Source organism: Empidonax traillii, unplaced genomic scaffold (genome assembly GCF_003031625.1).
Source record: "Empidonax traillii isolate 1590-97213 ecotype Southwest subspecies unplaced genomic scaffold, ASM303162v1 scaffold160:size908849, whole genome shotgun sequence".
Taxonomy (NCBI): domain Eukaryota; kingdom Metazoa; phylum Chordata; class Aves; order Passeriformes; family Tyrannidae; genus Empidonax; species Empidonax traillii.
The window spans coordinates 348,023-360,398 of record NW_020955353.1 but is presented as its reverse complement, the minus strand read 5'-3'; the positions used below and the strand labels follow the sequence as shown (position 1 = coordinate 360,398).

The 12,376-nt window shown below is 44.8% G+C and overlaps 1 protein-coding gene across 1 annotated transcript in view; it reads left to right on the top strand.

Annotated features, from left to right (window-relative positions):
* Positions 1-12,376, top strand: part of TOP1 (DNA topoisomerase I) — a 63,097-nt gene that overhangs the window by 37,598 nt on the left and 13,123 nt on the right. Inside the window, exons 4-9 of the mRNA XM_027885092.1 lie at positions 585-711; positions 1,279-1,337; positions 3,733-3,828; positions 5,364-5,439; positions 6,336-6,433; positions 10,698-10,813. Coding sequence (XP_027740893.1) covers positions 585-711; positions 1,279-1,337; positions 3,733-3,828; positions 5,364-5,439; positions 6,336-6,433; positions 10,698-10,813 — 572 coding nt within the window. The remainder of the gene's footprint in view (positions 1-584; positions 712-1,278; positions 1,338-3,732; positions 3,829-5,363; positions 5,440-6,335; positions 6,434-10,697; positions 10,814-12,376) is intronic.

Here is a 12,376-nt window from a genome sequence, read left to right as displayed (position 1 = left end):
CTCCGACTGAGGACTGCAGCATTATTCCTGCCTTTTCTGTTTGACTTTGCATAAACACAAGGACATCACATATCCTGTTTGCTCTGGTTTTCCCATCTGTTTGGGAATAATAGAGATCAGCGGTTTTCTCTTCAAGTTCCAGAGATGAGAGCTGCTACAATGACAAACTGTTGTCTGAGCAAAAGCTGACACGGGCACTGACGGGGCTGGCGGCTCTGATCCAGTGACCTTTCACATGGAGCAGGAGGCAGGGGGAAAGCAGAGGCACTGGGAATTCAACCTAAAGTGCTGGGCTGTAAGTGCTGCAGCTGTGGATTTCCTCAGCAGCCCAGGCTGCTGGGGGTTTTCCTGAACAGAGGCTTGGCAGCTGTGGGTTTGTGGTACATTCCTCTCCTGTCCCCCTTCTCCCGAGGAGAGTGGATGATGGGCGACAGGAGACTGTGCTGGATCTTCCTGTTAAGGCGATCCTTTGTTTTCTAGGGTTTGCAATCATCAAAACCCGTGACTCTTTACCGCTGGAAATTGCCTGTATTAGTCAAATCTCCTTGTGTTCCCCTCTGCAAACATGCTCTCTTGTCTTGCAGTGAGCACAAAGATTCCTCGGAAAAGAAACACAAAGACAAGGAGAAAACCAAACACAAAGATGGCAGCTCAGAGAAACACAAAGACAAACACAAAGATAAAGACAAGGAGAAGAGAAAGGAAGAGAAGGTGGGTGTCTCCTGTGGGAGAGACAAGAGGATGGGTCTGGCTTAAGCTGCTGAGTGGTACAAACTCAGTGGGTTAGATGTAGTTTATCCTTCCAAGCTTTTATCAACCTGGAGAGAATTATCCCAGTGCTAACCCAGACCCTTGTTTTGTGGAGTGCTAGATATGAACTGGCAAGGGTTTCACTGCAGGTATTGTGAATGGAAACAGTTCCACAGTGTCTGCTGGCTCCACATTTTCCCCCTCTTTTCGCTTTTCCAAGCTTTGGTTCAGAGACAAGGGAGAAAAGTCTTAGATCACATTCAGTCCATGCAAGGACAAACTATATGCTTCACTCCAATCTGCTGTAGAAACTGGAGGGCCAAAAAATACTGAATTGACTAAAACTTGCAAAAAATGTTGCCTTTTTGGTCTGTCCATGTAGGTCACTAAGTACTACAGGGGATGAACACAGCCACAGTGCCCTTTGGTTCCTTCTGCAAATTAAATACCCTGCCTGTGTTGTGTGTTGGAAAAACATAAAAGTCCTCTGGGCAATGCTAATCAGCTTCTACTTTTTATGTTTTTCAGATGAAATCATCTTCAGGTGATATAAAAATAAAGAAGGAAAAGGAAAATGGTTTCTCCAGGTAAGAAATCGGGTCTATGACCTGAAGAAAGCTGCAGTTTGACTTTTTTTAGGTGCTCAGTGTTTGACTCCTCTCTCACTTGGTCCTGGGAAGAAATTGGAACACTTTTGACCCAGATTGCCTCTCTGCTGCAGGGGGCTGTGTTGTAAAGGCCCTGCAGAGGAGTGAGGACTGATGTGTACAACCAGAAGGACCTCGGGAAATGTACAGGTGTCCTTCTCTAGTACTGAGTTCCTCCAAAAGTCTCCTGGACTTTGGGGTTCTATCAATTATTACTAAGTAGTCTTGTTAAAAACCTGATGTAAGTAATTGATAGAAGAGTACTTTTTTCTTAATATTTGACCTTTTTTTTTTTTTTTAAGGTGCTAAATCCAGTCCACTGACTTATTGAAGGTCAGTGGTATGGTGGATGCAGACATCCAGATCTGCTAGTCAGGAAGAGCTTTCTAGTTTGATTAATCACTTTTTAAAAATTCCAAACAAACAAAATCCTTCCAGTCTTAGCGTGTTCGTGGCTGCAGAGAGGTCGAGAGAAGGCACCTGTCTGGTTAACCAGGCCTGTTAGTTATTCCTTGTGTTTTGAACGTGCCCTTTTGACATGAGATGCTCCGTCTGTTTCGTTTCCCGGCTCCTGTTTGAAAATGCAGGGGAAGCAGCTGGGCTTGGCACAGGGAAGAGGCGCCATCTCCAGGCCCTTGGGGGGATACTCGGGAAGGAGCATGGGATGGCATTTAGGTGTTTCATGGTGTAGCAGACAGTTAATGGCTTTCTAGCCTTTGCTATTCAGCAGAATTGCACAATTGTGCCAGTATCACCGGGGACATTGGATGTTCCCTTATCAAGGTAACTGAAGCCTCTTTAGGTCCAAGAGGAGTTTTTCATGTGTTTGAGAAAAGCCTGGAGGAGCCATCACAATTGTGCCTTCTTCAGGGCCAAATGCTGGCTAAGATTGAAGTATTTATTTTCTTTTTTTTCCTTCTCAAATGTTCTTTTACAAGTTCTCCAGAAAAAAAAAAGGTCCTCACTCAGATGGTTTTGATTTTCTTCCTTAGGACTTGGTGTGATGAGCAATGTTACAGTCTTGGAAACAATGCAAGCCAAGGTTCAGCTGGGTCATACAGCTCCTTTCTTTTCATAGAACTTTATTTTCCCCCCTTACAGAGTGTTGCAAAATATTCCAAAATAGACTAGATAAAATTCCTGGCAACTTTACACACAGTAGTTCTACATTTCTGCCTGGAAGGGAGAATACATGAAATGGGACAAACACCTCTTTTTCCATGGGTGTTTTGCAGCTGCCTGTGTGCTGCAGACCTGTGTCTTAGCTCGTTACAGGCGATGCAGCAGAAACAGTTTCTGAGAGCAGCTTGTGTCTGCCTCCCTGAGCTGCAGCCCCAGCACTGCAGTGGCTTTAGAGCTCTGCAGGAGCAAACTGCCTTGTTCTGCTTCATGGACACATTGCCAGCTGACATGGAACTCCAGAATGCCTCTTGCTGGCTGTGGTCTGTGAAGCTGAATGCTGCTGCTTTTTTCTCCCACTCCATCCAGTTGCAAAATCCACGTGTTGACTTGGAAGCCGAGTGGATTTGATATAGAAATTGCTGATGGAACATGAGTAAGGCAGCCCAAGATGGCACTAAGTGCTTCACAATGTAATTTTGGACTCTATGAGATGTCTCTTTTTTTTAATGAAGATCAGTGAAATGCTTCTGTGACATTTAGGAATAATGAGTTTGTCTAAAGGAGTAGTCTCTCTTGCATTCATACTCTGTTTTTTTTTTCTTATTTTACTAATGTCTTGGGACATTATGGCTGAAAACATTGAGCCTAACTTTGTGGTCTGTTGAAAGGGACAAGATTGTTTGCTTCCCACAGTTTGCACAGTAAAAAGAGGCTGATCAATTTAACTTTGCCAAATCTTTTGTTTCCTTTTCTGGTTTTCATATGCCTCAACATTTAGTTGCCAAAATATTCCAGGGGATAGCTTTCAAGTCTTTGTTTAGTATTTTTCTCTCTTAAAAGGCTCAGTAAAGATACTGAGTTGAAACTAAGTAATGTCCTATGTGTGACTGCACACATGCATTTCAGTTTGAAGTATGTTTGAAGCTACAGTTGCTTTTACTCAAAACCTCAAAGAAACAAACTGAGCTGTGGAAGTCGATCTTGATGTTGCTTGAGAAATGACAATTCAGTAGGTATGGAATGAGTCTTTACAGTGTCTGTGAGTATTCAGGGAATGACACCTCCCAGGTCCTCGGGGTCTTAGGATGGCAGCACATTCCATGGGAGACATGCCTCTGTTGCAGAAGATTATTTCTTAAAACTGAGTAGCTGCTGGTTTCCAAGAAACATCCTCTCTGAAGTTAGAGCCGTGTTTGTTTGCCTCTCTCCGTAGTCCCCCGCGCATTAAAGATGAACCAGATGACGATGGGTTTTATGCATCTCCTAAAGAGGACTCCAAACCTCTGAAGAGGCCTCGAGAAGATGATGAGTAAGTCATGGGTGCTGGTGACTTGGATGTTTGCCTTTCATTTCCAAAAGTGAACGCTGAGGGAGCAGGTGGGATTTCAGGTCAGCAGCACAAACCTGGGCAGTTGTGGGGCTGGGGGTCTGAGACCAGACCCCTGTGCTGTTACAAGTTATCTGAGTGGGGCAGCCATAGTATTTGTGGTGTGAGAGGCAAAATGCCATTACCTGCTTCTGCAGATGGTGCTGTGAAATGTTGCAGAACTAGTAAATAAAAATAAAAAGCCCAGAAGGCAGATAAGGACACCGATGAAGATTGTAAAACAGAAATGTGAGCAAGTGAGGTATTAGTGTAGCTAAGTGGCTGCAGTGGTTTCTGTTGGGAGAGGAAATGACTGCACAAGAGGCAGAAAATGCACTGTCAGCCTGTTTGGAGGTGGGGGGAGGTTTGCCTGCACTGCTTGGCGTGGTTTGCCTGGAGTCTGAACGTGTCATGGGTTATGCTGAGGATTGTTGTCTCTAAATCAAAAGAAACATCAAAACATGACATTTGCCTGATACAGGAACCTACCCAGTGAAATGCAGGCCCATTTACATCTGGCTGTGATCTGTCACTGTGTCCAGCCAGCTCTTTAGACAGTTTGACTTTATTAGCAGTCAGGGGTTAAAGGGTGGGAAGGGTTTAACCCTGGTGGCATTCTGTCCCTATGTGGTGTGTCTCAGTTTCCAAGACAGATGGGTGGGACATCTTTTCTTTTGTGTAATCATTTGATGCCTTCTGTTTAGTTTTGTGTGTCCTCCCATCTCATGTCTGCAGTGGACAGATTAAGAACTGGGGTGGCTCTGTGCATTAGGGACTGTTTTGACTGTGCAGAGCTCATGGACAGTGACAGGAAGGTCCAGTGCCCCTGGAAAGGGGGGAAGGCTTGTAAGGCAGATATCCCAGGGGGAGTCTGTTATAGGCCTCCCAACCAGCATGAAGGGGTGGATGAACTGTTCCATAAGCAGCTGGCTGATGTTTCATTAGCCCTTGTTCTTGTGGAAGACTTTAAGCTGCTGGATATCTGCTGGAAACACAACACAGCGGAGGGGAGCCAGTCTAGGAGGTTCCTGGAGTGCAGTTTTGCTGTTGTTTGAACTAGTGGGGGATGCAAAAGGTGAGCCTTGTGGGCAGATCCCACGCTGATGACTGGAAAAAGAATTGGGATAGAGCGTGCCACTAAGGTTTTACCCATTTATCCCAACCCATGTAATCACTGAGTGGCTGATAATGCTTTTGAGTTGATTCTTCATCAAGGAAGGTGTTTGCTTCAGCATCAGAAACTTGTGGAGAGGTATTGACAGTAGCAGCTTATGGATTTTAGGGTTTGTAGGCTGTTGTACTGGATGGGGATTATTGAGTCTTCTGAGAGAGTGGGACATAAAATGATTTTCTTTGGAAATTATGCATGCCAGAAATACTGCGAACTTGTGCACACAAACTTTGTATATGTATGACTTCTCTTTATTATTTGTACTGGGAAATGGATTGCTTTTATCAGCAAGTCTTTTTGTTCTTAGTGCTGACTACAAACCCAAGAAAATCAAAACAGAAGACATCAAGAAAGCAAAGAAAAGGAAACAAGAGGAAGAAGAGGTAATATGAAAGATGAGTTTATGATCAAGAAAAGCCAGGCTATTTGGTGTAGAATTATACAGAGCAGGGGGAATTCCATCTGGGACAGCTGCATGTGGTAGATCCCCACCTATGGTGCAGGTGAACTTCTCTGAGCCATAATGTACAGAAAGTTAGGGAAACTTTCTTTCCTGCTCTTCAAACAAGGGATGGAGAAGATGCCTCCAGGGTATGAACTTCCAGCCTGTTGCAGGCCATTCACAGTCCTGTCAAGGAGCTGTCAGGACAGAGGAGCCTCACTAACACCGTGGTGATTGCACAGAGGCTGTGGCACCTTCAGAGGCACAGGAGATGAAACAGAGATCAGAAGGATGCACAGGGAAATGTCTTTGGAGAGGGACTTGCAGAAGGCAGGTTAGCCCTGATTTGAGACTGACAAGCTGCACTCCACGTCTGGCAAAGACACGAGGCACGTGGTGCAGGCACCTCCTGGCACCCTCCCTTCCAAGGAGGTGTCTCTGCACTGAGCACACACCACTGTAATCCCAGAAGCACCTCTCGGTGGTGCCTGGCATTTGCCAGGCCAGACACACCAGTGCAGGCCGGGGAGGGAGGTTCTGTAACTAAGCAATCGTGTTACCATGGCCCAGACTTGCCCCTTATCAGGTGAGACAGAAAAACTGGCTATGTGCACTTAGCACGTCCCAAGTGTAAACTGAAAGAATTTGGCTTACAGCTGAAGTGGGACCATCAGCACGCTGACTTAATGGGATGATCTAAGAGTGCATTTATGCAGTGAAGCCACAGGAATTCAGTACATATGTAGCCCAAGAGACAGTCTTTTAGTTTTAAGACATCTTTTCAGGGAGTGGGGGAAGACAGTAGCTTGTACTAACAGATTCTTACTCGTTTTGCAGGACAGCAAAGCAAAGAAAGTTAAAAGCAAAGATAAGAAAGTCCCTGAAGCGGACAAGAGAAAGAAGCCGAAAAAAGAAGAGGAGCAGAAATGGAAATGGTAACTATATGTCAGTGCTGTAGGCTCCCCCTGCACCTCCCTGTACCTCCCATGCTGGCTGAGCAAGCACATCTGGCTTTCTCTTCTCTTGATTCATGAGGATTTGTTCTGAATAATTGGCTTACTTTCTGGTAAGCTCTAAATAAATATCTCATTCACTATGTTCATCCTCTGTAGTAGAAGTGAAATAACTTTTTTGATATCCCTAGAAGAGGAAGTCAGTTTTCTGTGGGGTTGTTCATGTAGAGGCTGCCTGGAATGATCAGATACCAATATTCTTGTGCCCGGAACCTGCTGCATGCTGACACTCTTCAGAGCAGTATGAAAGCTTGTAGGCTTGGGGGTGTCAGCAGGAATATATTAATAGGTGCAGATGTATTAACTAGTATTCTAGTAGAATTTTTCTGTGTTATACAGAGGTACAACATGAGTGGGTGTCCACCTTTTCATTCTAGCTTGGTGTCAGCTGTGCCCCTCAAAACTGCTCCTGATGCTGGCACAAAAATGAAGTCAGTCAAGTGACCAGTTAAGCTCAGGCTGTTTGGCAAATGAATTCTGAAAATAATTTTTGAGTGGAAAACACTTCCTGTCTCGGCCAGTATACTAAAGTAACATCACAGAAATTGTGCTTTCACCTCCTTTTAAATTTTTTCTTTAGAAACTTTTTAAAATAAATCTAAACTTTGTGGCTCATTTGGAGGACAGACCTGTGCTGCATCAGTAGTGCTCTGTGTAAGAAACCTCCTGGAATTTTTTAACACTCCATAGTCATTTAAGCTGTTATTGCTAGATCTGAGGAGCTATTACTTGTGTATTTTGAAGTTTCAGCTTTAGTACTTCCTTCAGTTTAATGCATATGTAGTTCCCAAAAGCATATGTGCTTTCTGCACTCGTGTATTGTATTTTTATGACCTTTTAGGGATGATGTTTTCTTGAGCATTTTCTTTTCTCAGATCATTTGGCTGTTTTTAACAGATCTATAGTGTTGGGAAATGTCTTTACAATCTTCTTCAACCCTTTCAGGTTCAGTCTTTTACCCCTTTATTGTCACTCTTATCGCTGCATCTTTAAAAAGAAAAGGACCTTCTATGGTTTCTGTAGTTTTACATATTTCTCTTTTGTTGTCACAGCTTCCTCAGAACATCAGTACTTGCGTCTTTTTCATATTTGTATACTCCGTTAGAAATTTGGGTTCAACCCCTCCCCAAAAGTTCCCTGTTTGTTTTTTTTTTTTCTGTTTGTTTTTTTTTTCCCCAGTCCCTTTGACAGCATATTTTTAATGTGCTTTAACATTAACAAACGACAGGCACGTGAAGCAATGAGAAGCTACAGAAGGTCTCTTTGAGCCTTAATGATCCGTTGTCTTTTTGGCTTTGTCTCAGCTGCCCTTGCTGGTTCTGTCTAACTTAACATTCTGTTATCACAGCTCTGCCTCCTTGAGCAGCAGCCCTTTACTGGAAAGCTGTGCTGTTCCCCCCTCACCTGCCTGGGAGCTGTGTTCAGCTCTGCAGTTTGTGCTTTCTGCTGAGGAAAACTGCCTTGGAAAGCATGTTTTGCAAAATTTGGCACTAGGTAGCTGCATCCTTCTGCTGATGCTCCTGTCATCCATCTGCAGCTTTGTATAGCGTGTCTTCTCTGGACAGGGTTTCATCTGCACTTCAGTTGCGTCTCTTAAGGGCATTTTATGTTCCGTCTGAGCCGATTTTCTGAACACCTGATACCTTTTTTTGGCTGCTTCCTCAAGTGCTTGCTGCCTTGAGCACTCTCCTCCTCCCCTCTGTGCATCCTAGATGCCAGGCGTGCCCCAGGCCTTGCCCTCACGTGGAGCTCCTTCAGGGGGGGTTTTCACGCCCTGTCAGTGTGTGGAGGGTGTGTGATCCAGGAGTGCACCTCGTGCACTTCTCCCACCTCGTGCTTCAGCAAGTGCTTTTCCTTGAAATAACACATCCCTGAGGTACATTCTGGTTCTGCCTAAGAATCTTCGCTCTTTTCATTTCACTTGAAAAATCTTCCCCAGCTCTTCCTCCCTGAGCCACCCTGGCATTTTTAGGCAGGTTGGATTTGGGATTTAATCAGGGAACCTCCATGACTGATTAGCACAGTTGTTGCTGAATTCAGCAGTAAGGCAGCTTTCCTAATAAGCAGCATTCTTCTTGCTCCCACAGAATCATTTGTGGAATGTTGCTCTAGGAGCTGATGAGGGCAGTGGTGCTGTAATGCTTCTGCTGTTTGAAACCAAATGAGGATGAAAAATTGGCTGAACTCTGGAGGATCACTTTTACCTTTTGTCTTAATGCTTATATATGGGCTTAGGAAGGTGGAGTTGGGAATGGCAGTGGTTGGTTGCCTTTTTGTGGCACACTTTTTGGTAGTTTTGGGCTTAGAAGCCACCCCATTTGTACACTTTTATTTAAACTGCTACCTTTCTAGTACTCCTTTGGCACGTGTCCTTCATAATAGAACAGGAAGGGATAGAGGTACAGAATTTCTCATCAAGTACCAGAGGAATAAATTTTAGAAAGCAAGGATGACAAACCTGACCTGAGAAGTACTAACTACTGTGAATGATCCCCTTACTTTGTTCCTACTGCAATAAAATTACTCATTGTCGCAGAGGATAAACTTATGCTGACTAGGAGGAGAGGTGGATGGTTTAGATTTATTTTGCTGAAAGGAGCTGCTGGGTGGGAGAACTTAGGTCTTTGTTTGACAAAACATTTGGATTTGTAGCTTCTAATTAATAAAAAGAAGAAAATAAAAAAAAAAAAACCAAACACAACAATCATTAGGAATGTAAATATTTGGAGTCTGTGTCAGTACTGGTTTCTTATATCAACATAGTTTACTCAAGCCTTCTTTCCAGCCAGGGAGTGAAGTCTGCCGTGCAGTTCAGTGCTGATAGCTGGGTTGGGGCACTTTACTGATGAAGATGTTTCTGTGCTTCTCATCAGAAAACATCATGTCCAGTGCTGTGGTCACAGATGGTACCTTTCTAACTGTAACCCACTGCCGTGTGCCACACAATTGCAGTTCCTAAATCATTGATGTACAGACACCAGTGAAGCATTTTGAGTGCCTTCTAGCAGAAACTCTTGTCCCTGTACAGCGTTCATCTTCTCTGCAGTGACTTTTATCTCAGTAGGGATGAAGCAATCTGTGTTTGTGCATCACAGCTCCTGGGAGGCAGGTGGTACATGCACATCCTTCCTCATCTGCTGTGGCACCTGAAATGGGGCTGCTGCTCCGTGGGGCTGACATCAGATGGAAGCTTCAGCTCTTCTTTTTTTTTTTATTGTCATGGCTGCTCAACAAAGTTGTCTGGGCAATTCAGAGACTGAAAGCTGTGACAGGTTAATGGTCTTCCAGCTGATTGATCACTGAGGTGAAATGGCCTTTCCCAGCAGGGGCTCCTGTGCCAGCAGCACGGAGCTGTAATGGTGAGGTAATCACGGAAGGAGCAGTCAGTGGCTCAGGCACAGGGAACTGGGAGCCAGGGGGAGGATGCTGGCCTAGTGGGACCCTTTTCTCTGCAGGGGAACTGCTGACCCTGGTCAGCTGGAATGGGGGATTGGTGGTGCCCACCTTGCTGTGTTGTGACACCAAAAGCATCATTTGCAAAGTGTTTTGTAGAGGTTCTTGAAGGCAAGCATGCAGTTTTCTGTGCTGTTCTGTTCAAGTGTGCTTTTCTTACCCAGAGAACTGGAGTGAATTTAAAATAACAGAGCAGGTTTTAGTCTTTCTTGTCCAAGCAGCTTTGTTCTCATCTAGGTCATAAATGAACATCTGTTTCTTTATCTCTGCCCTTAATGGCATATTGTCCACATCTGAAAGCAGCTGCACAATATACCACAATTGTTTGACTTTGCTGAGCAGGCATCCTGGAGCTGATGTTAGACCACAGCTGACTCTAATTTGGCATCATCCCAGCTGCTTTACAGGGCCCAATTCTTCATTTTCTTAAGATCTCTGCATTTTCAGCTGTGTGATTTTGCAAGAAGAGGAGCAAGTGGGAGGTGAGGGGTATGGTGTCATCAGATAACCTGTGACCCAAGGTGTTCTTTCTGTTCATGGGCATGACTGTGCTTCTAAAAAAAAAACCAGGAGGAATTAAATGGTGACATTGCATTGAGTGTGTGTTCTTGGTCTGTACCTGGCAAAGCACTGGTTGCCTGCTGATTTTCTTTAGCATACTCTCATACCCACACAGTAATAAAATGAAGATTAGGAGCTTAAAATTGTATCGGTTCATCTTTCTCTCTTGAAGGTGGGAAGAAGAGCGCTACCCTGAAGGCATTAAATGGAAGTTCCTAGAGCACAAAGGTCCTGTATTTGCTCCGCCATACGAACCTCTGCCTGAAAATGTCAAGTTTTATTATGATGGTGAGTTAATCTGTGTTTCTACTTGCTGAGGAATAGAAGCAAACATCTCGGGGTATTGTGATGTTCTTCCGGGGACTGAAGTGCTGAGGAGGTGGTTTTGTTTGAGTGCTTTGCTTAAAAGCAGCTCCCTCAGCAGCAAAGCCAAGTGAGCCTGCTGAATTCTGCTCACTGGGGTGACACAGGGATGAACTTGTTCTCACTGCCTCATGGTGGGGAATCTCTCAGGTCACTTTCCAGAGTGTCTGATGCCTCAGAGTAGCAGTGTCTGACCAGTGGAGTATGTAATTGTAGCTGCCTCCTCACTGGTCACCTTTAGGCTTGCTCAGTTTTCTTTAACCTTAAGAATTGCAACTGCCATCATCTGTGATGAAATTCCTGATCGTTTGGTGGCATGAGCGGAATAAAAGACAATTGAATTGTGATACAGATGATTAGGATCTTGTAGGAGTGAACAGGATAACCCTGGCATCAAGGACATGGCCCTCTGGTGTAAGTCATGGTCCTACTCCCTGACCACTGCGTGTGGTACAACTAATTGATGTGGGATTCTAATATCCTGGGCTGGCTGGTTGTTGGAGGCTCATGTGGAAGGGATTATAGGATGTGGTGCCTGCTGCAGTCTGGGCTTGATGACCCGTGTGTTTCCTTTGAGTCCTGTGAGCATGTTAAATGAAGGATCAAATTAACCCAGGATTGAATTAAGTGGGAGGTATTTGAATGGATGAAAATGTGATTTTTGGTGAAGGGGACGTCTGCACGTGGAACTCTTCCAGGAGCAACGTTCTGTTTTCATGTGACGTGACACGGTGTTTTGAAATACGGAGGAATAGGTGACATCACTGTAGGGAGATAAACATGCTGCAGCCTGTTAAAGACCAGCTCCAAGCAAGTAGCACAGTGATCAAGGAAGCCTGCAGACTTCTTTCTTAGGGTTTGATAACTTAATACAAAGTTGGAAGTTGTTTTCCTCTGTTGAAAAATGCATGATCTCTCTCCTGCTGTCTAGAGAAGGGGAGGGGCAGATTGCACTGTGGCTGTCCCTTGGTGCAGACAGCAATAAGCTCCTCTAGCCATCTATTTCGTGGAACCTCTGCAGGGATTTGTGGAACCTCTGCCTCTGTCACCGCAGAAATTCATCAATAAGCTCAACACTCGTGGGGTGGGCAGGGGATGTCTGGCAAATAAAGACATCACATAAGTCTTCCTCGAGAAACTAGGCAAGAAATCAGAAGCCTTGATTTACACAGCAGCTGCTGAGAGCTGCTGCCCGTGCTCACAAGGCATTGTCTAATTTCAGGATGATCCCAGGATGATTTGCAGAGCCCAGTAATGAGGCTGTGGCTGTGGGCTCACACTGGAGGAATGTGTCCCTGGCCCGGGAGGCACTGCCTGTTTCCATCTCACATCAGGGCTGTTGGTAGTGCCTACAATAAGCCATCCTTTTTGAGTGCTGTGAGTTAACAAGCTCATAGCCCAGAGGTGGCTCAAACTTGCATATTTTTCTGTAGATGGGGCAAGATAAGAGTGTAGGTGGTGGCAGTTGCATTTCAGTCACGGCCATTT